This window comes from Gymnogyps californianus, chromosome Z (genome assembly GCF_018139145.2).
Source record: "Gymnogyps californianus isolate 813 chromosome Z, ASM1813914v2, whole genome shotgun sequence".
NCBI classification, from domain to species: Eukaryota; Metazoa; Chordata; class Aves; order Accipitriformes; family Cathartidae; genus Gymnogyps; species Gymnogyps californianus.
The window spans coordinates 50,151,711-50,177,236 of NC_059500.1; the positions used below are offsets into that span (position 1 = coordinate 50,151,711).

At 38.1% G+C, this 25,526-nt stretch overlaps 1 protein-coding gene across 7 annotated transcripts in view; it reads left to right on the forward strand.

The window, feature by feature from the left end:
• Nucleotides 1–25,526, forward strand: part of NFIB (nuclear factor I B) — a 275,853-nt gene that overhangs the window by 212,012 nt on the left and 38,315 nt on the right. For all 7 annotated transcript variants that reach the window (XM_050913729.1, XM_050913731.1, XM_050913734.1 and 4 more), the window contains exons 4-7: nucleotides 3,303–3,371; nucleotides 5,528–5,648; nucleotides 7,417–7,535; nucleotides 23,490–23,621. In XM_050913729.1, coding sequence (XP_050769686.1) covers nucleotides 3,303–3,371; nucleotides 5,528–5,648; nucleotides 7,417–7,535; nucleotides 23,490–23,621 — 441 coding nt within the window. The remainder of the gene's footprint in view (nucleotides 1–3,302; nucleotides 3,372–5,527; nucleotides 5,649–7,416; nucleotides 7,536–23,489; nucleotides 23,622–25,526) is intronic.

A 25,526-nucleotide genomic window follows, 5' to 3' on the forward strand; every position in this document is an offset into this window, starting at 1 on the left:
CAGTATCTCGCACCATAAAGTCAAAATGTCCTGTACTGTTGTCCTGCTGCATACAGTCTTGCTGTTTATCCTTTATCATATGTAGAGTGCATGTTTCTGCAACAAATTACAGCAGTTTAATGGCACAGAACATTTTCCTATTGCACAGCTGGGAGCCAAGAACAGTTCTGTAACATACCCATGGATTATCTTCCTAACTAGTTAAAACTGTTGAAGTCCACTGGTGCTGGAACTGAACATACTGTGTTTATTTTTCTGCACTCGGATGCACCACTGGAACCCCCTTCCCTGTTAGAACATAAGGGTCAGGATGAAGTTGCTCAGTGTCTGTGACATAGACTGTTTATTGTGTCAATTTTTTAATAATGTTTTGTCACATTACATAGAGAAAAAAATGAAGATGTTTTTTAAGTTGATTGAGATTGACAATAGCTGCAGTTTCCCTCTCTCACCTAATGCCAGGCAAAGCATTTGCATATATCTGTGGGTGTCATTATTTTTGGACCATCCGAGGCAGGGTGAAACGTGGGTGAAAGACAGTGATCCATCAGTCAACAATGCATCCTTCTGTGAGGGGCTGATAAATAGTGGTACCACACAGTGGCAGAATTTTTTCCCTGCTCCCATTTCATTATCACAAGGAGAGAAACACACTATATTGCTCTTTATGTTATGTGGGTATTCTCAGTATTGCCAGTGAGAAAAACTAAGAATTCATGAGAGGAGGCTGAAGATTAAACACGTATGTCTGTGTGTCTGTGCATCTGTGTGTGTGTGTGCATACACATGTATACATCTCTGTTCCTACATATGAAATCCTACGTGGGCATTTTCTTTTTTTAATATGAGCCTTGGGGCTTGTTCTCACTGTAATGATAGCTTGACTAATCTACACTTGGGTAAAGCTCCTCTCAAGTTAGCCTAACTTGAATGAGAGAAGTTTCGCTTCAAAGTAGTGGTATTTGGATAAGCAGCAGAGAAGTTCAGTCTTGTCTCATTACCAGCTCCAGAGCTGGCTGCATGTTTGTACACTGGGTTTAAGCCACACTTCACTTACAGGCCAACTAAAATCAAGAAACCAGATTTTTCTTTGGAAATCTCCCTTCCATGTACTACTTCAGACTGTTCCTGCTGGAGGAAATAGCAGAGAGGGGAAAGATTACCATTGTCGGAGGAATTATTAGCATTCATCCAGCTTACCCATTCTTAGGTTAAAAAATGAAAACTGAGGAAGAAGGGAAAAAGAACCATTAACTCTTTGCAATTTTTTATGATATGGGTATGCCAAGTTCTGTCAAATAAAGAAGTAAATATTTGAGAAGCCATGTCATGTTTTCATCCACACAAAACACATGGAGAAAGGGTGCAAAAGAATGCAGAAGATGAAAGAGAAAGGCTCTTATTTCTTAGAAACTGGAGATGAATAAGGTTGCAGAGAGGCCTGCAACATCCAGGTGAAGGACAATAAGAGAGGAAAAGGTAATGGATATGGAGAGAGGCTGTTGAAAATGAGAGGGAGAGGAATGTGAAAGGAAGCGAAGAAAAAAGAGAGGGAGACCTGCAGAGCTACTAGTGGAAATAAAGACATGCAGGAATATCGTATGAAGTGGCATGCAGGGATATCATATGAAGTGACATTGACTGGAAGATGAGAGGATGGTGGCATTGGCATAACATTGTTCAGGATGATCCCACAGGCCTATGGTGTTCTGCACACCCACTGCACTTGGCTCCTGGGATGGTTTTTCAGCTGGGGAAGACTGACATTCACTTATAGGTGTAACAGTGTAACAGATGTCAGGAAAGGTGCTCAGTTGGATGTGTTCACATTCTTTCAGCTTGAATTGTCAGGTGCGTTGTTTATACCTGGACTGGTAAACAATATCAGAGGTGCTGGGTGAAGGCAGCTCTGTGGGCCTAGTAAGACTGCTAGTAAGCAGTGAAAACCGCTTTTTTTGCCTCTGCCCTCCTTGTTTGACCCTGAAAAGTAGAGACTTCTCCAGATGTACCAAGGACAGATCTCTGAAGTGAAGTGTACTGCTTTTACAGTCATTTTTCTGATTATAGTGGCAGTGTTTTCTTAAATTACTTGAAGATGAAAGCAGTAATTGCCAAAAGAAACCTAAAGGGAATAGTACTGAACCGTTGTTTTCCAAATCAGTAAATATTCCAGTAGGTGCATTTTTTATTTGTTTATTTGCTTTGTTAATTAAGACATTTAGAGTGCTTTTACTCATTCAAACATTTGGAACAGAAAATGGATAGTGTATTTCAAAAAGAAAAAGGCTGTGTTAATTCAGAAAAGAGACTAGAGAAACCACAGTAAGAAATTCTTAGTGCACCGTCTCACATGAAGACAAATAAAAAAGTAATACTGTTGGAGCAGCAATGTGCACCAAGTATAGATCTAAATATTTCTGTTGGTAAATGGTTGGCATTCCTACCTGTTAAGGGCTATGATGTCATGTGATCTCAAATTCAGTCAAGTCAGCTTATGCAGTGATTATTGATATGAGACTTCCACAGAAACCTGGGTTTCTCAACTCCCTTTTTATAAGGTTATCTAGTTACACTACTGAGATGTCTTGATTATCAGCTGTTGTTTCACTGCAGTACTCCAAGCTGTGCCTGAATTTCACGGCAGGGAAAGTATGTCACATACATTTATCTCAGAATAGGTAAACATAAGCCAAAACAATAATATATGGTTTCTTAAACGTAAGTTTCTAGATATATAATTCAGCATGTATATAAAAAACCCACTGAATAGCTCAGCTGTTTTACCCAGTTCCTCCTTTTACTGGAAATAATGGTAAAACCATCATCTACCTCAGAGGTGATGATTTGGTAATGGAGGTGGTAGTGTAAAATCACTGTCAGCAGGGTAAGAGTTAAGTAAAAATCTATTTAGCAGAAATGTATGCGAGGACAGGACTGCTGTGTGGTGTAATTGCTTAGTCCAGCTGATACAGTTCTTAGTTCAATACTAACTTTAAAAATTGAAGTTACTAATAAAATGAACTAGTTTTTAGACATTTTCTGGATGGTTAGCTACGAACTCAGTGTATTGCTTGTTAGTTTTCGTGCACATATTAAAAAATTGCTTTCTCCTCAAGATTTTTTGCACCTCTGCCTGAATTTCAGAGCTCATTAGATCCTGTGATCAGCTTTCAGTGTACTTTGGTCTGTGTCTTACAGTTCTGGGACTCTGTTAATACTGTTTTTAGCTGGTGTATAAACTTACCTATAGTTATTTATTAATCTTCTCATTATACTGATTATGGTATTGTGATCTTTTTCAGTGTACCTTGAGGACAGTTTTGTAAAATCTGGAGTGTTCAACGTATCAGAACTTGTGAGGGTGTCCAGAAGTAAGTTATCATTTGCATTTAATCATTTCCAAAACCTGGTATAACCAAGTGAAGGTTTTTTTCTTGAATTTTTTTTTCTCCCCAAGATGTAAGATGCATAGGAAATGGCTATAACCACGCACAATTTTGATGTCTTTGACCACAGTATTACAGTTCATCTTGCATGTGTTTGTAATAAAACAAACAGAAGTCTTCTTTTATCTCTTTGATATTTAAAGATTGAATCAATTTGTTATGTGTCCCTCTGGACAGCTTAATGGACTGATACGTCAATAAAATTACCATACATAACAAAACCTTCTATTTGTTAGACTTGCAGCTTTTTAAGATTGTCCTACACATCCTTGGATTTTGCTAAACCATTGGATTATTCTTTTAGTTTGTTTTTGAATTTCTAGCTCTTGAACGAAAAATCACGGCATGGATATAAAGGATGACTAACTTAATGTATTATACGCTTGTGTTTCTTTTAGTCATAGCACTGTCTGTAATTGAATTTCTAATTACATTGGCTTGTTTTGGCATCAGAAATGTTATGCACACGAACATGAAAAAAAAAAAAAGTACCATAAAATACAAATATAAAAGGACAGGTGAAGATTTTATTGCAGAAAGAAAAACCAAAATGAATATAAATAAGAAGGTCTGTTTTGTTGACATCTAAGAATTTGCTATAATAGTATGGCATAAAACCAGTGCATAATTTCATTTGACATCATTGCTTTCTGAAAGCTTCTTTTCTCCCTTTAGTATCAGCACTATTAAAATATTTCTCTTAAGACTTAATTAGGAAGTGAACAAAAATACTTGAAAGTTATAGTTAGAAGTGTCTGCAGTAATGACACCAGCATTGTAGCAACTGAATGGTCCAGGAAAATCTCTTTTCTGATGAGGTGAGGATAAAACCAGCGAGGCACAAGTTTCCAAAACTGTCTGTCCAAATTTTGCACAGGAGTTAATTCATGCCGGGTCAAGATGCTTGAAGAATTTAATTAACTTAGTGAGGCTGAAGATGCATGTGTCGTTTCATTTACTGTGGTCAGAAATTAATATACAACAATTGAAATTATGTTAAGTCCTTCACCAAAATACTGAGCATTGCCATCCTGCAGTGTTAAGACATATTCTTTTTTGTGCTTGCTGAAGATACTATTTTGCTGTTTTACGAGGCTGAGAATATGTGAAATACAGCTTTCTTTTAGTTGTCAGGTGGTTAAATACATTTTAAAGTATCAGGCCATTCAGATTAAAAAGAATCAGTATTGTAGTTATGTTATGAAATCATACCTTCTGCAGCTGTTATACACGATATACTTCTAATAATGAGCTTTAAAGCATGTGGTTTCTGTGGGATTTCTTACCATGCATTTGTTTAACCTCAAGCCGCAACAGAGTTGTATTTTAACTGTCAGGAAAAATACAAACCTTCAGATACGTTACACAACATGCAATTATTCTTTTAAATGCCAAAGGTAGTTAAAATGCACAATGCACAGAAAATGAACAAAGGTAAATACACCACAATATGTAACATATAATTTATTCTTGAAATGCCAAGACGTACGGTACACAGACTCTGCAAGAAGGTGAAGATAACGCTCTGTGTGTGTGTGTGTTTGTGTGTAGGTGTACGTATGCAAAGTAGTACCTGTGGCACTGGGTGAAAGAAAAAGGAGGCAGCAAAACATGCTGTCAGTGTAGAAGGCTATTATTAATATAAAAGACTTAACATTAAGGGAAAAAGTGATTGTGTGTCTCGAAGTTTGTTCTTTGCAGTTATTTCCATTCTTTAATAAATAATGTTAGCTGTCCTTATAAAACCTGCCTCGTTCATTATAAAAGTCCTTCTACAGAAGGCTTGACTTTGTGCCGAGGTTTGTGTTACCTTTTTCATATTGATGATTCTAGGTCATCTGTTATACAACAAGTATATTATGTCTGCATAACTGCTAAGCGATTTCTAGGGACTGGGGAAGAGAATTCACTTTTTTAGATATATAAACATTGATAGAACTTGTCTGTACTTGGTTTCTGCAAGAGGCAGAAAATTAGATACATGTAGTAACATCTTGATGTTTTTCCCAGTGTTAAAAATTAAAAGATGGCTAAAAAGATAGAAGATTATCTTTGACTCTTTATGATGATGTGTTTTTCAGCACCCATAACCCAGGGAACTGGAGTGAACTTCCCAATTGGAGAGCTTCCGAGCCAGCCATATTACCATGATATGAATTCGGGTGTAAATCTACAGAGGTCCTTGTCCTCTCCACCAAGCAGGTAAAAACTTGAAATAAGTGCTAATGTGAAACCAAGTTTAATAGTCTAGGACAAGCAATTCACAAATACTGTCAACAGTCAACTATTTTATGAATTTCCTCTGATTTTGTGAGGTAGGCTACTTACATACATTACCATAATCTATGTACAGATATATATGTTACGAATCTTGTAATTTGAAGTGGTGTCATTATTGCCTGTCATTGCTGTTGATATCGAAGACGATAATAACTTTTGTCAGGGTTTGAAATGCTCACTAAATCATCTGCCAAGAGAACAGCTACGCATCCTGAAACTGCTGCAGAAAGGTCTAGCAGCTGGGAACCTGCTGGCAGGGCTCGATGCCACAGGGTGATTGCAGGCACAAAGGCTGTCTTTGAGGCTCTCCCTTGGACCTCCGTCTTGAAAGATATGTTGGGACAGATACTGTTTCCTGTGGAAAAGGTGTTAGGACAAGGTGTCTTTATCTGTAGCGTCATCCCAGCTCATGAAAGTGAGTTTCCCCCTTACAAGGGGCTTTTCCCAGCACCGTGGGAACAAGGAGGAACATGTGAGGTAGTCACAGGCTCTCTAATTTTTCTCAAGGGTCTCCATGTGCCTGCTTCAGGCAGTTTGATCTGAGGGACCTACTTCTTCCTTGCTTCAACATGCTTCCTTCTCCCAACTCTGAGAAAGACCCTGTTCCCTCCCTCAGGAGCAGCTGGCGGGCCCACAGAGGTGGAGAACCTGCTGTGCCCTCCTTCTGACTCTCAGATAATGTACTGTCTGTCACACCCCTGGGGCCCCTTGGTTTTCTGAAACTGTCCGATGTACCATGAAATCGTAAGCACTGTAGGACCTCTCATTGCCCCACATTTCTGCACTCCAGTGAGTCAGGAAGTGTCAGGACAGTGGTACAGGATTTAACAGGACTGTCAGGGGGCCGGGGTGCTCTTCTGCCAGCGCCTGGTGCTTCTGAGTTATTTTGCTCATAGTCCCCTATTTCATTCCATTGTATTTTCAGCTTGGCAGTTCACCTGGTACATTTTAGAAATTGATAGGTTAATTCTCACAGTGTTGGCTAAATAGTAATACTAATACTAATACCACCACAATTAAAACTTTCATCCTGGTTTTCTTTGGCAGTCAGCATAACAGCTTCAGTGTATATTGTTACGAAGAAACTTGACTTCCCTCCGCTCTATTGAAGTGCTGCCTCATTTTATATAGTGTGACTTGAAATATGAGCCTTTTGTTGTTTTTAATTAAACCAGTCTAAAATGAAAATTCTTTGCTTCAGGTTAGACCTCTTTGAAAAGCTTAGGATTTTCACCTGGTGAAATACAGCAAACTACATTTTTTCCTTATTAACACATTCAGAAAGTTTCCTGTTTTACCTTGACTTCATTAATAATACTTTTCCAGTGATTTGTTTTGCTTTCATGGTTTCTGCGTAGTGTTTAACACTCTCATGACACAACCTTTCTTTGGTAGGTTACAGGAACTGGTTTCTTGGTTGTTCAGTCAAATGCTGGTAGACTTTCATATGTTACCCATTCATGCCATCTCTGAAATATTAAATCAAGTGAAAAATGCAAGCACATACCTGCATTACATATTATTAAATAACATTGTCTATGTAAGTTAATGTAAGCTCTAATATCCACTTTTTTGTGCTTTGTATGCTTGAATTACTTTCTATTGAAATATTTATTGAAATACAAACAGTTTATATACCACTACTAGCAGCATATCATATTCACTGCCAAATCTCACATTACTTCAACAGCAAAAGACCCAAAACTATCTCCATAGATGAAAATATGGAGCCAAGCCCGACAGGAGACTTTTATCCTTCTCCAAATTCACCAGCTGCGGGGAGTCGGACATGGCATGAAAGAGATCAAGGTGAGTAACACAGGACCATTTTACCTCGAAGTATATTTGAATATACAATAAATCTCTGTGTCTGCCTTTCCATTACTGCAATAAAATGATGGCTTTTTAGAAGTATCATTATTTTTCTGTCTGGTATGTGTATTCGCTGGTTTTGTAAATGTAGTTAAAACCAACAGTCAACACCATATGGTATAAACAACCACATAATAATTTTTCCATCTGGTGACTGCCTTATCTATTGTTTGAAAAGATGTGTGGCAAATGAGGTACTTGATATTGTGTATGCTGTGATCATCCCAGCAGGATTTTGAGTGCAATGGTTTCAAGTAAAAACCAAAACATCTCCATACTACGGTTGAGTCAACAGTAGTTTACTCAGGTTTTATTTTACCATGACAGATTCCTGTATGTGTGTTTAGTCCATACTATGTGACTCAGAATAGGTCCAATAGGCTTTTTTCTGAAGAGCCCCCACATAGCTCTGTGGGACCATATCCGTATGCTAAAGGGTGTTGGTAAGTGTTGTTGTGTTTTAGGTTATCAGAAACAAGGAACAGGTTTGTGTGGAGAAGAAACACAAACTGTGGCTGTCAAAACAGTAAAATTAATTGTCATAACTTTCTCTCATGTTATCTTGATGCTTTATAAACCTAGATGCCAGTGTAGTCTTTTCCCTCACCTTTGTGATATGAAAATGTGTTTAAACTCGCATGTATTTGAGCAATATTGGTTAATGGATCCTGTGGCTGAGGTGCTGCAGCTATTTGGAGAGTCTGTGAAATGTACAGCACAATATGTAAAAGTGAAATAGAGAAAAAGACATGCCATTGCTTCCTTTGCTGATCTTCCAATGTTTGCCCTCCTTTTCCCCGTCCACTGCTCATCGTTGCTCTCAGTTCTTCGGTAACCAACTGACCCTTTGGTCTACCTCATTTTTATATTGTTTTAGGCTTCTTTTTTTCTTTCTTTTTTGCCTGCTAAGTTTTCTCTTTCATCTCTGTGTGCAGGGTAGCATGTGATTGGTATTTAATTTAGCTGCCTTTTATTTTCCCATTTTCGTTATAGTTGGTCTCCTTTTAATCTGCTTCTGCCTACCCTCTGATCTGTGTTCTCATCATTAGGTTGTTCCTCTCACACAATGGTTACTAGTCTTTTTCTTCATCATTTCTTTTGTACTTTTTGTTTCTCATGGAGGCTCTGATATTTTCTTATTTCTAGCTGTTTGCAGCATTCACTGTTGAATTAAAAAAAAAAAAATCTTGCCTGTGGCTTTGCATAACCAAACCTAAGACCAGCAAAATAGCAGTTCTGCCAGCCAGAATCTTCCCCCTTGTGCGAAATATTTTCCTCTGTGACTGTTACGTGTTTTGCCATGACACACTATTACGATTTTTCGTAAAAGACAGGATTGTACCTCACCTAATTTTTGTGCTTTTTAAATAAATTATTTTTACGATTGTGGGAAAAACAGCCCATTGTTCATCTCTGAAGTGGTCTCCACATATCCTCACTTGTGAAATGAAGTCCTTTTGTGCTGCTGAGTGAGGTGTAGGGGTTTCTGAGAAATGCAGTGCCACGTGGGCAGCTGAGCATGAGTCCTGCTCACAGAGCCTTTCACAGATGATCTCTATAATTCCCAACTCTCTCAATTGCTTTTTAGCTCTTGAATCATTCTGCTTGCAAAGAACTGTGCTCTCTGAACACTGGATTTGTTCAGTTTTACCAGCCTTCTTCGTGTCACATTTATCAGTAGTGAACAATGTTATTGTTCAGATTGCTTGAGTAGATTTACAATGAACGTTTGCTTAATTTCTGTGTCATTGGGTAGCTAGACTTCTGGACTGAAACAGCCTTTAACTCTCTATACATGTTTCATAAAACAGAGAACTCCAAAAGATGAGAAAGAGAGAATAAAAGAGATAGACTTGAATCAGTGTATTTTATTTTTGCTTCCTAGAGTTTACATTCATCCCTGAATATCCTGTTCTCCAGCACTGCTGGGCCCAGTGAAGTTTTACCAGATCCCTGGCAGATAGGTTGCCTTTGAGACACTATGAGGGACTTTGTTTTTTCTGTCCTTAAGATGTTCTTCCATTCCTGCAGAGGGACAGATATACCACTGTCCAGTCTGAAAACCATTATGCTGGGGGAGGCATAAGCCTTTTGCCCCTAACTATTTATATTTGGTTCCAGTCACTTTCTGAGGTTATCCTGGTGCTGCGGAAACACTGCAAGGTAGTGACCGCAATGCCTGTCCTTGGTACCTGGCCTCACTGGGAAAGGGTATGTGGCAGCTCCTGGCATATTTGTTCTGCTACTAGTTTGTTAGATGCTTGATATCATCTTCGTACTAGCACGTATCTGTGTAAAGGTCCTTTTGGACACAGAGGTCTTACCAGGATGTGATATTTGTGAAAACCTATATTCTGTTTCCTTATGCCTACAAGCATAAAGATAATAGAAATAAAAGTTTGGAGGTGGTTTCTATGCCAGAGAGCTCACTGGTACTACTTCCCTCTCTCCCATGGAGATCTGCGTGTCACATGAGGTTAGGCATAAATGAAAAAAAAAGGAGAAGCCATTTGGGATCACATTTGTGTTCATCCAGTGTCACCAGGGGATGCTCATGTAGTCCCAACAGGCACTGCTTTTCCAGGCAGTCTCCAAAGGTCATCAGCACCAGAAATGTGAATCATTCCACAGTACCCACAAATGAGAACATGCAGAGGTGTCATGTTTATGGGTAAGTAGCTTCTCTTTCACTCTGATGCAATTTTAACTTTTCTAAGAGAAACAAAAGCAGAACTAGTGTTGATATTAAGATATAGCATTACTGATTGCAGTTTCATTGTCTCTGTTTTGAACCTGACAGAGCAAAGTCTCTAACTTCTGACCTGAAATAGATCTAGTTTCTTCATTTGCATACCTAAGTGTAATGTATTTTCGTAAAAATAGAAATGACATAGATTTGAAAGATTCTTTTATCATGAAAGCTTTTTATATCTTTATTTAGCTGCATTTGTAAAGTAGCAGAAATGAGATGACAGTAGGAGTTCGGATCTGGAGATATTCACAATTAAACAGTGATAGCTGAAGCAGGTTGGAATAAAATAGGAGTTTCATAGGTGTCTACAGGGTATCTAACCATTTTAATAGAGAGAATGGGACAAAGATTAATGGGTCACACAGAAATATACTGAGATTAAAAAGGTGGCAGGTGAAATTTGCAGTGGGGTGGAACAGGTTAGATCAACCTTTTATTGCTGTGAAAAATATCGTAGTTTAGTAGGTAAGTAGACATCAGGAGAGGAGTGATTCTGCATGAGTGATTCTGTTGTAATCCTCATAGTTTCTACAGCTTCTCTACTGTGCAAGCATGCGCCATGAGGGGTAGGAACATGACTACAGGAGTACTTGTGATTTAACCAGGATGTGGCATTTGTGAAACTAAGAAAAAAGGAATCTAGCCCAGCTACAATAAAATCTTCCTCATACCACTTTACTTTCAGTTGTAAAACTCCAGACTTTGTCCTTTTGCTGTTATCGTCTTCCTGTTGTACCACTTCCAAAAATGTTTTGATAAGATTTCCAGATGTTGTATTTTATAGTCTATTTTAGGGGAGTTGGCTGTTTGAAGATGTAATTCTGGGCAGAAATAAGTAAACATATCAGAAAAATGGGAACTTTAGATAGCATAAGGTTGGTCAAAGCCAGTCCATGAAGGGTTATGAGCAGTGGCTTCATTATCCAATGCTCTAGTATCGTTATGAATGTTATTGTTCCAATGTAAAAATATAAAAAACTCTAATTAACCAAAAATAGTATTAAAAATAAAATTTTATTTGTATTTACTGAAGTCAGATTCTAGATCCTTATGGAAGAAAAGAAAAGCTTGTGAAGCCATGATACTGTCCTGGAGGTTTACTTCATTGGCTTGCAACAGTTTGTGACTATTTTAAAAATATATGTAACCACAAAAGTATGTGTAACAGTTTCAAAAACAGATTAAAAGAAAATTACTGTGGATTTACAATGTTGGTTTTGAGTTTATGTATATTCAGTCATTGTGGGAAGATCCTGTAGTTTGTGCCATTATTTTTGCTATGTCAAAATACTTAAAGTATGACTCTGTTTGCATGGTTTTTTGAAACAGGTGTGAGGTCTTCCTGCAGAGCAAATAGGCAGGTTTATAACTGCAAAGATTTCTCCCAAACCTTCTCTCTACAATTAGCCTTCCAAGTAACTAACCATCCTCCAAAAATCCCAGAGCCTAAGAAAGTGAAAAGTCAAGTCTGAGAGTGGTGCATTACTTAGAAATAGAGCCCTAACATGACAATTAGGAGTTCAGTTTCTGTGTCTGCTGTCAGATCTTGTGCAAGTTATTTGTTCTCTCTTGTACCTTGGTTTTTCCAATTGAATGTCTTATTAACCTCAATAACGTCTGTATCATGTCTTACATTTCTACCAGTTGGAAATATATCTAGATCTAAAAACTAGTTCGCTGTAAATCTCTTGCAGCCTTCCTTTTACCAAGTTGCTGTTACCGAATTCTTTACATATTTCTATATTAAACAAAATTTTGAGTTCTTGCAGTAGTGTGGTAATACTTAGTGAAATAGATGGAAGTTGCTGCATGAATAAATTTGCTGAGTGTTTTAGAAATTCTGAGGAGGGTAAAATTTTGTACAGTAAAAAAAACCAAAACACCCTCCCCATTTGGAAGAGGAAGTTATTAAAAATATAACAAAACTAGTGACTAGTGCAGTGGATAAAAAAATACTTCAGATCTAATAGGCTAAGAACTGTTGGTGAACATCTTGATTTATTAACTGGTAAGTATATCAGATACTTTTTCCTTAACTCATAAGGAAACAGGAATATCAGAAGAACAGAGCACAGTGTGTGCACCTATGGCTTCCCTTCTAAAAGCTAGCTTGACAAAGTGCATTAACATAATTGCAGACAATTTCATTATTTGTCCTTGAGATCTGTTTTACTGTTATAGTGTTACAACGCTGTATATGTTGTAGATAAATAAAAGAGAGGTTATCACCAATGCACGCTGGTCATGATAAAAGTGGAGAGATTCATGTGGATTTCTGTAGTAGTCAGGTGTCTGGAAATACTGAATGTCAATATACAATGAAGTGAATTTTAATTTTACAGTTTCTTCATCATGTTCACTCTCTTACACCTCACCCACCTCTACCAACAGTCAAGAGTCAAGATGCCAGCATACCATTAAAACTGAAACAGCTGGACCGCCTTCACCCGTTGATTGGCCAGCAGCTGTTGGACCCTCCACTTCTCAGGTCCCGACCCCCTTTGTTGGATACCCCTCTTCTGGACACTTGTCCCCTTTTGCTTTCTCCCCACCCACCGGACACTCCTTCCCCATTGGGGTCCTTCCCGATGGCTCTTTCCTTCTTGGGCCTTCTTCTCATGGACCGTCAAAGATGGACGTTCTCATTTCCGAAGTGAGGGAACTAAAAGAGGAAGTAGTTAATGTGGTCCAGGAGTTGAGAACGGTAACAGATCACCTTGGCTTTTTGGTGGCCTGTGTTGGACAGAGTTCAGGATTTTTTCCAGCTCCTGGTGCTTCTTCTGAAGGTTAATGCTTTAGAAACACATAGTCTCCATCTAACAGATGAATTCATCTTGCAAAAGTTTACCTTGATGAATATCTGTTAAATGCATTTCTGTGTTTTTGACTCAGTCTGAGTTCTCAAAATCCTTGTATGTCAAAGCATGTTTTAAAACAATTTATGTCTTGTTAGTAACTTCTGTTACATCTGCCTTTGTATTTTTTAATATTTCAAAATACTCTTTAATCAATGTATACACACGCATACACATACCTTTCATATATATATATATATACCCATGCACACCTTATGGATCTATCTGAATTTTCTGTGTTTTTAACTAGTATAATGTGTGCACAGTAGTCAAATGCTGCCACTTGATAAGTTTTCGTAACTTCACACTCATAAAGTGAGAGGTACTTTTCACCAAGGGTAACTTCTCAAAGTGTATTTCCAGAGAAAATTCTTAGCCGTGACTTCTCTTAGCCTTTTGGCTGCTGTGATGCTGAAAGTGGCGTCATGGTAACAAACAAGAGTGTTAGCAAGGAACACTCGCCTGGGAGGCCACAAGCTGGGTTCTCCTCTTTCTTCCTGGTTGCAGAACAAGATGTTGGCAGTGTTCAATGAATGGGCATTATGTCTAGTCGTTAAAAATCTGTAGTTCTGCCATGATAGTTAAATTTAAAATCAATAGGGAATTGGTTTACTTTTGGTTTCCATAGTGGCAATTTTACAAGAAAAACTGCTGGTATGTAAAATAAGTTAAACATTACTTTCACGAAGATGGAAAGTGCTTTCTTAACCTTAGAGCTTGAAAGGCACTAGGTATAGAAAAATAGGTGAAGGAGCTTTCAAATGCTTATTTGACTAAGAAGGCAGAGACAGAGAAAAAATCCATGAACAGGACAGCAAAAATATTATCTTAAAATAAGTGCAGTTGCTTGTACATCAAGAAAATTTACATCCTCCGTTATTAGGTGAGAATGATGTTAGTTTACACTCTCTCCAAAAATAAAGCAACAGAGATTATATCTGTTTTTCTGTGTTTAGAATAGCTTTAGACCGATTTACAACTTGTTCGTAAGTGTCTTCAAATATTCAGAGTAGCAGATGAGGAAGTTTCTACTCTGGGTAGAGCAGGGACCTGACTTTTCCTTCAGCCCATGTACACTTCAGTTTCTGAATGAATGGAGAGTAATAAAATGTTTAGAAATATAGACAGAAAGACAAATACAGTAGGAGATACAGTAGAAAGCACACAAAAAGATTTGCTTTTTTGTGTTCCTGGAAATGGCTGTTATTTACTCAATAAAGTCACTGTAAAAAATCTCATTATAGGTTCTTTGTCTTTTATTTTGACTAATATATTGTGGCAAGACCTATTACTTAATGTTTTCCACGTGTGATTAGTGAGTTGAATACACTGAGGGCTAGCATATGCATCTCCCATATACATCAGTGAAAGAGCTAAGTGCAAAAGGATATTTTTTTTGTATGCATAGCACTTATTCTGTAATGAACTTTATACTATGGCAACATCCTGTTACCTTGATGGTGACTCTAGACGTCCTTTGATTGAAATCAGTGATAAAATGCATGTCTTAATGCAAGATTTGGCCCAGGAGCTATTACGTGTAATTGTCCTATTCCAATGTTGCCAAATAAGAGATTTCATTAGTAGAGAATTTGAAACTGATCAGCTCCTGTTAGAAATTGTAGGTTAAGTATTATTCTGCATGATCTGACCTATGTGGTGCAGAATATCTTCAGTTACCAAAACAATAGGTATTTAGTACCTCATGAATCATAGGTGTCTGCACTGACTTTTTTTTCCAGGTATGGTACATCCATGAGATGGAAAAAATGAATTTAGCCCACATATTGTAACTTTTTTTAGGCACCCCTCCTTTTTGTCTTCATTGATAGATTCTTTGTTTCTGTGCTGTATACATAGATATATTTGAAAAGGTTCTTAATTTCTCTTTTTTACTGCTTTCATACAAACTTTGTCGAACTTGATTGAAGTAGTATATTTCAGTGTGAGTTAATGATTTTATCCCAGTTCAAAACCATTCCCCAGATGGATCTACAATTAAATTAATATAGCACACCTATTAAACCATCCTAAACTGTTACCAGTGTAGACGATCATAGTAATAAAAAGGAGAAGCCATAACCTAAACGCTTCTAAATCAACAACTTGCCTTACATTGTTTTAGCTCAAATGCCTCTTTAATCTTATTGCATTAGAAATTGGGAATACTTTTCTGACTTTTGCAGTTAAGGTTACAATATTGATTTCATTTTCTAGCCAAGTTCCTTGGATTCTCAGCATTAATGAGATGTTATAGCTGTGCATTTTTCCTTGGAGTTTGGATGACTTTCTGTAGGATAATTTAATAAATGACTAAAATGTACTCTAAAGTCTTTATAATTTGTTTGGCTTTTTAATTAGATTTTCTTACAGTCTCCCATAATGCTCGTCTATCACAGCTATCTACTGGAATCACATCTCTTAACAATGATTCATAGATGATGAAATGGTCCGTTTCTGAACCGTAAAGTTAAATAAAATAGTAGTCAAGTACCTGAAGTACACTGTAAGTGCTTAAGGATTATTTATGGCAGTGCAGAGTACTTGGAGCCTCATGTGGGTTTGTTAATGACAGTATATATTTGTTATAGTACATTATTTGTGGCAGCAACATTGTATTTTTGGTTTCATGCTTTTTATCTGTTTCCAAAGTCAGCCTCATTACTTGCAGTGCCTGCTCCATGTTCAACAGGTAGCCACCCCACTGAGCTGTGAGTTACTCCTAAGTACTTCCCATACGACATCTGATGGGCTGTGCTGGTACAGAGGTGGTTGGATAAACTGGGTCTGAAGTTGTGGGAAGAAGTAAGGCAAGAGAGGCTGCAGAGGTGAAGTCTGGCACTCTGCTGCTGGCCCCCATGGGTCACTGTGGAGCTGGTGGAGACATTCTCACCTTCCTTCAACAGCAACACCCCAGCTCCCCATGGTCTCTGGGGTGGCACCTGTGTCTTGGGGGTCTCACAGCTGGACAGTGCTTCTGGTATGAGGCATGTAGGGTGAGGAAGGCTGGCCAGCTTTAAGCCAGCAGAAATGCATGGGAAAAAAAAGGTATTTTTCTCCTCACAAGAAACAGTGCAGGTATGGTAACATAGTCATGCTGATTATGAACCTTTCCTGGGAGGATTACAGTTACTTTCTGATGAGGAGTGGCAAGGTGGGTTTGAAGGATGAGAATGAAGAATTGCTGCCCACTGTTTTGCAGGATAGCCTGCCATAGTTTCAGCCTAATCTTAGTGGGAATAGATGTAAATTTAAACAGGAATAATCTCTTCAGTGTGGCAGTTAATTACTTACATGTCTTATGACACTGTCAAACAACTGTTACAGGATTAGGTCTGTATGTCCCATCCTACTGTTAAACATTTTTTGAAGTTACTTTGGGATGTGGATGTTTTTGATGTGTACATATTCAATATTAATGCTCTAATCTGACCATCATATCTTTCCTCTTCTCCTGTTTTATAAACTGCCTTTTGTTACAACTGAAAAATTTAAAAAAAAAAAAAAAGTTAGTTTTAGGAAATGTGTATGCAGCTTTCCCAATTACCCTAACTTAAATAACCATGCACTAGAATTATACTTTTCAAAAGCTAGTGTGTATAATTTTAACAGGAACTGTACTGAGTTGTTTTGTTTTCTGTCAATAAAATGTAGGATAATCAGTAATGCAATGAAGAAATTCTGTTGTCCAACTTTATACAGTTAGTCACACACACCAACAAAAAGCATCCTACAACTTGTTCGTATAGAGACTCGTCTGGGTTTTCCACCCCCCCTCCCCCCACCTCTCCCACCCCCAGTATGCTAGGAAATATAAGGGCAGATAGATATAACCCTTCTATCTTTTGTTCAAACTCCTTTCTGTTGAGGAAAAGAAAATCATCAAAGTTAACACGTCCCACAGAATGTAACTGTTGGCAATGGAGTACAGTATTCTGCAAGTTTGCATGTGGGTAAGGATGAGAAGTTTACTTGATCTAAAGGGTTTCTGACTGTTGTGTTTCAGTTGTCTGAAAGTTCTTGCATCACTTTCTTCTCTTATGTATGTTAATACTTACTGAGCAATGTAAAATAAAATAGTGTAATTTATTAGAAAAGATTAATAGAGAATGAACACGGAAATAATTCAGTTGCTATTGTAAGAAATTTACTCTTGTTTTGCTGTAGCTTTTCTGAATTGCAATATTGTTGTAGTGTTTTGCTCGCCAGCTTGCAGTACTGAAAATGGCATTGGAAGGAATTCTGGTCTAGTTCGTCTTAGGTTTTTCACTACAAATCACAAAAGATAACACATTGAAATGGTTTCTCTGTTGTGAAATGGCAAAACAGCACAACAGAGTGTTTGATTAGCCTTGGGCATGGTTCCTGATAGGAAAGCCAGTGTCACAGTCTGATAGACTGGATTGTGCAATATCAGAGGTGTGCCTGTGAAAATAAAATTGGCGCTAAATAGGCTGATTTGAAGATGGGGGGTTATCAGATCTTTGTACACTGCAATATTCTACTCATAAAATTTTCATATGTAAAATGCTTTTCTACACTTGATGTAGAAGCAAAAATAAAACTGAGATCAGGTTTTTAAAGTGAAGAGAGCAGCTCTCTTCAAACCTTAATACTGGCTGCTCCTCAAGTTTGGAACACTCTCAGCTGCTAAGCAACATGCATATATGTCTTCATGTAAGACCTCACTGTTTCTCTCAAAAGCAAATACAAAGGCCTTCACACTGAGAATTGCTATACATGACTCAGAAAGTCACAGAACAGATCATTAGTTTGTTCGTTTGTTTGTTTTGTTGATTTTCCACTCAGGAAAACACTAATTATCAGAACTGAATTTTTCATGGAAATAAATTTTTAGGAGGGCTTCTCTCTGGTCCAAGATAAAAATTACAGTGAGGGGGAATGAGACACCAAAAAGCCAATGATTATAGGCACAGATTTGGATAATGGGAGAGCTAGATGCAAAGCCTGATCTCTGCCTGATACTGAACAGGAATTCTAGCAAGTCTTTCTCTGTTCTAGGCATCAAGTATCTCAGACACCGAGCTGTTCAGACACATCTGTCTTTCTCTCCTATTTATTCACAAAAATATGTCACCATTCCTTTTTTGTGAAGAAGATAAATGAATTAAAATGTTTTGATATTCAGGATTCTTGGTTTCCATCCAGCCCCAGTGCCAAGTCTTTAGGACAGATATAACAAAGCCTTTTTCTTACAAATGAGAGGTGGTTGTGCTTTAGAGTCACTCAGCTGTCAATATTCAGTGTTAGGTGCCTTATTAAGACCTACAGTTGAGAAATCCAGAATGGTTACAGCGTTAAAGGAAACCAGACTAAGCATATCTGAAAATTGGTGATGCTGGCTCTGCCTATGCAGAATGGCTCTGCTCGTTCTTCACATGCACAGGTGTAAAACAAAACTGATTTTCCTGAGCACAGTGGGATTTGTCATGATTCATCATCATCATACAGCTATCCAATGTGAATTTAAAATTTTACTTCAGTTTTCACACGTGCTTCACACAAGTGTACCTACCAGATATGGTGGAGGCAGTGGAGAGTGAAGCCCAGCTGGATGTGATGTATGTAGTATATCCTGCCACCAGAAATTATCCCAGGTACTGCCTCTGGGAAAAGAGCAGTTCATTTAAAACTGTAGCATGAAAGGATGCCGCTTACAGCTTGCCAGTGGTGCTATGGACTCCATAGCTTTCCTGCTTTCACTGTGGTTGTATATACAGTAAGTTGAACATTGTTTTATCCTGCTTTCTCTGGAGGTGATGCTACACTAATGAGTTGTAAATGAATCTTTACAGATTGTTGTCTGCAGGAGCGTACCTTGTAAAGAAAGACTTGTGAAACTAAGCAGTAGAAGAGATATTAAGAAGAGTTAAAGAATAAACTGCATTAAAAGAGATTTAATATTTGTTTATGATTTTTTCTTACTCTGCTCATAAGCATGTTTCATGAGCAAGAAAGAGAAGCTGCCATGTTGTGGTAGTGAGCAAGAAAGCAGATCAGGTGTCCAGAAACAGGCAGGTGGATGTTTGAACTTGCCCTGGATCACTGCTTGATTTCAGCCGAGTTCTCCTAACAGGTGGCTTGCCGAGTGGTGTGCCAAGGTGACATTCGTTCAGGGAACTGCCTGGGTGACAAGCTGCTTCAGACTGAGGAAGAGGGTCTTTGCTTTGATGAGGAAATTGCCAAAACTCATGTCTCATTAGTGTTTCCTAAGGTTCTTTGGAAGTGAACAACAGTTTAATTAAAGGATGACGTAAACACGTTTCTGCACACTTTCCCCGCAGCATTTTATCACATTAGAATTGATCAAAATTGTTGCCTTGGGCTGTCTTGAACAGCTATACATCTGGAGTACCATTTGTGCAAGCTGCTGCTGAACAGGCTACATACGCTATACTTCACAGCAGCTCTTCTGCCTTCCTATGTAGACAGATTTACCTTGCTGGGAGATGAGATGATCTAATTCTTTTTATTTGTATAAGCCCGCTTTTCTTTGATATGATGCTTTAAACTGTGTAACATGCCACCTGTTTGGGTGCATGCATACTATATCTCCACAGTAATATGAGAATATAGGCAAGAGTGATTTGGAACAGCACTGAGAACTTAAAAAAAAAAACCCAACAAACCCCGATTTTCACATTTGAAGAAAATTCTCAGCAGGACAGGACACAGTGTCTGATTAATGTTGACCTTTTGATAACTTTGTCCAAGTGCTTTTGGCATCTTTCTGCTTTTCATCTGTACTTAGCATTCTTTCCAAAAGTCTAAAAATAAATCACACTTGAAACTGTTTTATTTTCATTCTCAAAGTAATAAGGATTGGAATCTCATTCCTGAAACTTTGACACAGACATAAGAGCAAGTGGCCTATTTTTGTGACCTCTGTTTGTCATTCATTATGTAATTATCAGTATATAACTAAGCTCTATGTAGCTACTAGACTATATCTCATGATGTGGAAAAAATAAGGCATGTTTTAAAATGAGAAAAATGTGTGTTGTGTTTTCTATTATGTAGAAGCTACTAGTAAAATCATATGAAGTCTCACTGTCACTTTAACTCACTCTGCTTTATTTAAAGGCACTGTTTCTTACGAGCAAAATTAAAGACAGTGAAAAACTGCTTTGCATTTTTATTTTTTTTCCACTTTTTGTTTTTGTAACTGGTAACTCTCCAAAGAAATGTAACGTGTATTTTCCTATTAAAGCTCTAAGCCTCCTCTCTTGGTCAAGGAGGAGATGGCTGCAGCCTTTCTTCCTAACCTATACAAACAGTTATTGTTCTGTCTCCTCTGTCGGCTGCATCTGTTATTCGGCACTGGCAGGAGCATGAATGCTCCGTTATGATGGCCAGGCACACACGGCGAGAGCCGCAGGGGCTGCGGGGGGGAAGGGGCTATCTGAATTACTTCTCAATGCAAAGTGCATTGTTTTAACAAAGAAGCTGCTGCCTGCACTTCAGCCGTTTTCCTTTGCAGTTGCCTATGCTATATATAACGAGACTTCTTCTGAAAGTACTTCATGGTAGTGTGCTGTGTAGGGTACGTCAACGTTGCTGTTTTGGTGGATAATGAGTATTTCTATGGCAGTGCTGAATTTTCTATTCCCGACTACCAGTCATGTTCACTTTGATGAGGAAACAGTCTTCTGTATGAGAAGTTCATTGCATTTGCTTTGTAATTTATGCTGTTTTCTATGTGCTAACTACAATCCTTACTTCCGTAAAGTAGGAGCAGGAATAAATTATACATTTTTAAAGCAAATGCTAGGGTTATCGTAGTCACCAATCTCCTTTTCAGTAGATTCTTTTCAAATTAGTGAAGCCACTGGGGGGTTAATGGATACTTTGATTACATTGCACTTCATATAGCATACTTCTTTCGAGCAACTAAAATATTTTGGTTTTGAAAAACACAACAACTTTTGCTTGTTTAATGAAGTAACGGTCACCAACCAAATTAAATCTCTGTTGCATTCCAGAAATCAGAGCTGCTGACGCATGCAGACCTTCAGGAGCTAGGCAGCTCTTTCTTTTATGAGTTCTTTTGTTGAATATGAGCTTTACATAAGGAAAAGATTTTCCACTTCAAGCCCATGGTTTGTTTTTTTCGTTAGGGAGACTTAAGTGCAGTACTTTTGATTTGAAATAAAATTAAACTGTTTGTACATTCTCTCTTTTGTAATGGTCTATATGTGGCAAAGTCAACAAGGTATTTGGTCACTGATAAGTTATGTGACAGCTACTGATGACCACAGTGTTGTAGTGGGAGGCTGTGTCTACAAGATATTAGGCACATTTATCTTTTTTCTCAGACTGTAACATTGCAGCATTTCTGCAGAGACAGAGATTGTGCATACACAGAACCACAGTACAAAGACAATAGCTGGTTAATTTTGTCCTGGGCTTTTATAAAACCCTACATCTGTTGTGGAGGTGTGAGAATTTTCTTGCGCTGATGGAACTAGGGCCTTATATGAAGAAGCTAGGGCTGTCATTTGAGCAGAAAATAAAACATAATGAAATATTTGAAAATCATTCCAGAATTTATGTGTCTTCTTATCATGGTTTGCCTATGCAAAACTCAATTTAAAAAAATTCGGTCTTGCAATTTTAAAAATTATTTCTTAGCTTAGCAGAATGTATTCAACAAAACTGTAACCATTTGGCAACTTTGTCTTTGCTACCTGTTGATGGATTCAAAGAAACAAAATATTCCTCCATTTCCTTCCTCAACAACAATTTATTTACCAAATTTTTATAAGACAGCTAGGGGTGCCTCTGTCAGCACTCAGTGTTTTTGATAACAACATAAAATTGCAACAGATCAGTATAATAAAAAGCATATAGTGACCTTTGTCATATCTGTTAAAACTGAATGAGTGCTGAATTGCTCTGTTGTAAAGCAATTCCTCGCTCTTGCTGAATGTTTCACTGAATAAAATCCTTTCTCAGCAGCCTTCTTGAAGAAGTGAACCTTGCAGGGTATCGGGGAAATCAGCAGACTTAGCAGTCAGGACCAAAGGGGAGCAGGGGAGTTGCAGGGGGATGGTGGAGGGGCACTGGCAGAGTCTGCTCTGGGTCTGGTGTCAATGCCTATGCAGGGCTTGACAGCAGGATGGGGCAGAGCGGACAAGCAGTCTCTGTTTGATGGGTCCTGCTCTAAGCACAGCTTTCAGGGTGAAAACTCACTCTTAAACTCCAGCCAGTTCAGAAAGCACTGGTCGAATTTGGTCTCAGTAAGGTGCTCATATTTTGCAGGCCTGTCTTTGACTTCCAAGATGATTGTGTGTCCCCCGGAACAGCACAATACAGTGTGCCAATATTAAAAGTGCCAAAATCACTTTAAGGACTAACATGGTCCATGTAGGAAAGTCAGCTGCAACGTGGCCCCAGTCCAGTAAAGTACTTAAGAAATGACCTTTGCTTTAAACGTGAGTTAGTCCCATTGATTTGAAATGGAACCCACTTACAATATTGATGTGTGTCCTATAAAAATATTATAATTAACTTTGAAATAATTTGGTGCAAAGTCCAACAAATGTTTAATTAATTTAAACTTTCAGAAACAATCCAGTATTTTTGCTTTATGCAATATCAGTAACCCTGCATAGTAGAAATCATACATTTGTCCCTACTAGTGTGTTATCTTCATGCGGTGAGCTCTAAAGAGATGTTTTTGTTGATAGGGAAACTGGAAGGAAGAGGTAGGAAGGCCCTACTTGAGACATGGAAAATATGAGATAGAGGAGTTAAAGTATCCTTTAGTCTTAGGGAGGTTACATTGTTTCACTATGGTTTTGGGAAGGGTAAGGGATGGGTTTTGAAATAACAAAATAATAAATACCATAAACTGGCATGTGTATGGCAGTTACTCTACACACCTGAGTGTAGGTGTTCCATTAAAAAATGCAATAAAGATTATGTGGCTGTTGAAGGAGCAGATGATTTGGTGATGTTCTGGGGAGGCTGAGAAGTGTCTAGGGAGGTTCTGAAGACATGCATTTCTTCACTGTTTGGCTTGTCTGCTATGAAAGGAATGTAGTTTCTGTTTTGCAGGACAAAGACCAGTTAGGGGATTATTATTCATTCTCAAGTTTGAAAGCAATAGTTTAAAATTAGTTTATTGGTCATAGGGGAGTTGGGTCACCAAACAATATTTATGCAAAAACAGTAAAAATAAATATCTTCAGTCTACAAAATTATGTGTCCTGAGACAGGCTTCTAAGCTAATGTCACCGTTCCATTGTTTTTCTATTGCAGATATGTCTTCTCCTACAATGAAGAAACCTGAAAAGCCTTTGTTTAGTCCTACTTCTCCCCAGGATTCTTCACCAAGACTGAGCACTTTTCCCCAGCATCACCACCCAGGAATCCCAGGAGTTGCACACAGTGGTGAGGGTTATGGAGGAGGAAGAAATACCTCCCTATTCATTTGGTCTGTTCTCCTTTCCTACAATCAGATTGTGATGCATTTTTGCAGACTTTCTTAGAGACCTAATCCCATTTATAATACTGTTGAGAGTAGAAATGGAAGAGGTTGGGGTATCCTTGCAGGAATGCTCATTAAACTCAGTTCAGGTGGTCTGACTGCTGCAAGTCACTGGAAAGGATTTAGGATTAACCAGTGAATAAAATAAGCTGTAAACTGCACAAAGAAACTGACAGAGGAAGAATCCTTCCTCTCTTTCCTCCTTCCACCTATGTCCTTTTTTATTATTGTTGCTATGACTATGTTGTATTTAAATACCAGAACAGGTAGTATTTAATACATAAGAGAAGTCACAACCATGTTCACTGTGTGACACAATGAAATAAGTACCAGTGCTTTTTTTGAATGCTCTGTCTAAAGAGATGGAGTCCTGATAAATATTTTGCAACATCTGTTTTCTGAAATCCGTAGTAAATCCATAGTAAAACTTCACTTGAAGTGTGAAGGAGACACTTGAAATGTGACAGAAAGCATTTTACCTTGAGGGTTTGTCAGGAATGATAGGGAAATTCCAGCATCATGGTCTGTTTAATTTTAGAGGTGAGAGTGATCCTGATTCTTCAGATGAGAACACGGTCCTCGGAAGTCTCCCCTCAGCAGCTCATCATGTCTCCTTATAAACTGCATATAGAGGGATTCATGTCTGGAGCAGAGCTGGGTGATTGGAGGAGTAAAACAGATTTGAGGACTCTCTCTTCTTTTCTTCAATGTGCAGTTCTGCTTTGAGAAGTTTCTGTTTTGTGATTTCTCCATGATTTCAAGTTCCTTTCTTTCAATTCATGTGTAAGGACTATTTTCCCCTTTACATCCACTTATTTTGTATTATGAAAGTGAGCCTGGACTCATTCTGGTCTCTGTAAGGTTTCCACTATCAGCAAATACTCAGGCACATCAGAGATGATGGGTGAAATGGAAGGGATAGATTTCTGCTCACCTGTGTTTGTTTTGCACAGCTTCTACATGTCAGAGCAGTAACTGTTTTATGATTACACTAAACTGGTGGGGCTGTGATTAAAATAAGGCTGTCACAAAAGAAGCTTACATAATTATTTTTGGCCCTATACTTACGTGTAGATCTTTATATTTGCTTTAGTGTATAATTTTTAGATATATGTATTTGAGTGACAGTCATAACCTAATTTGTAGATGAGCTATCTACTTGCTAGGAAACCTGATTTCTATCTGTGTAGCCCATTCTATTATGTAAGTAACCAATGGTTTTGAGATTTGCAAGGTTTTGATTACCAAGTACAGCAATTTTGGAACATTCCTGCTGTTGTTTTTTCTTGGGCAAACTATGACTTGATCCCAGCTCAAAATAGCAAGTCCTTTAAAAATTAAGCTAAAAAACCCCAAAGATATGAGAGGTGGTCCAGGAGAGCAGTGTTGGTGTGCTTGTGCTGATACAGTATAGAACCGTGAGCAGTTTATGAAATACTTAGCTTATACAGACCTGATTTTGTACCCTCCCACTAATGAAAATGAAAACAACATTGTCTTTTCTCCGTTTCCATTGAATGCAGTACCTCCTTTTTAATACGTTGCCAAGTAGGTGCCCTCTAGATGTGTAGTAAGGGTGGAAAGTGGGTTGTTGTGCAGTGTGATAGAACACTCCACACTTCCAGCCGGATGACTGGGCAGCAGCAGGACATGCTGTACATTCCTTTCACTGTGAAAACATTGCTGGTTGTTTAGACATTACAGAAAGTCTATAGATAGAGAAGTGTGTGTTTGTAGGGGCTGGGAAGAAAGAGAATGCAAAGAGAAATATGTATAGGGTAGATACTTTTTTGTTTGTCAGAGATATT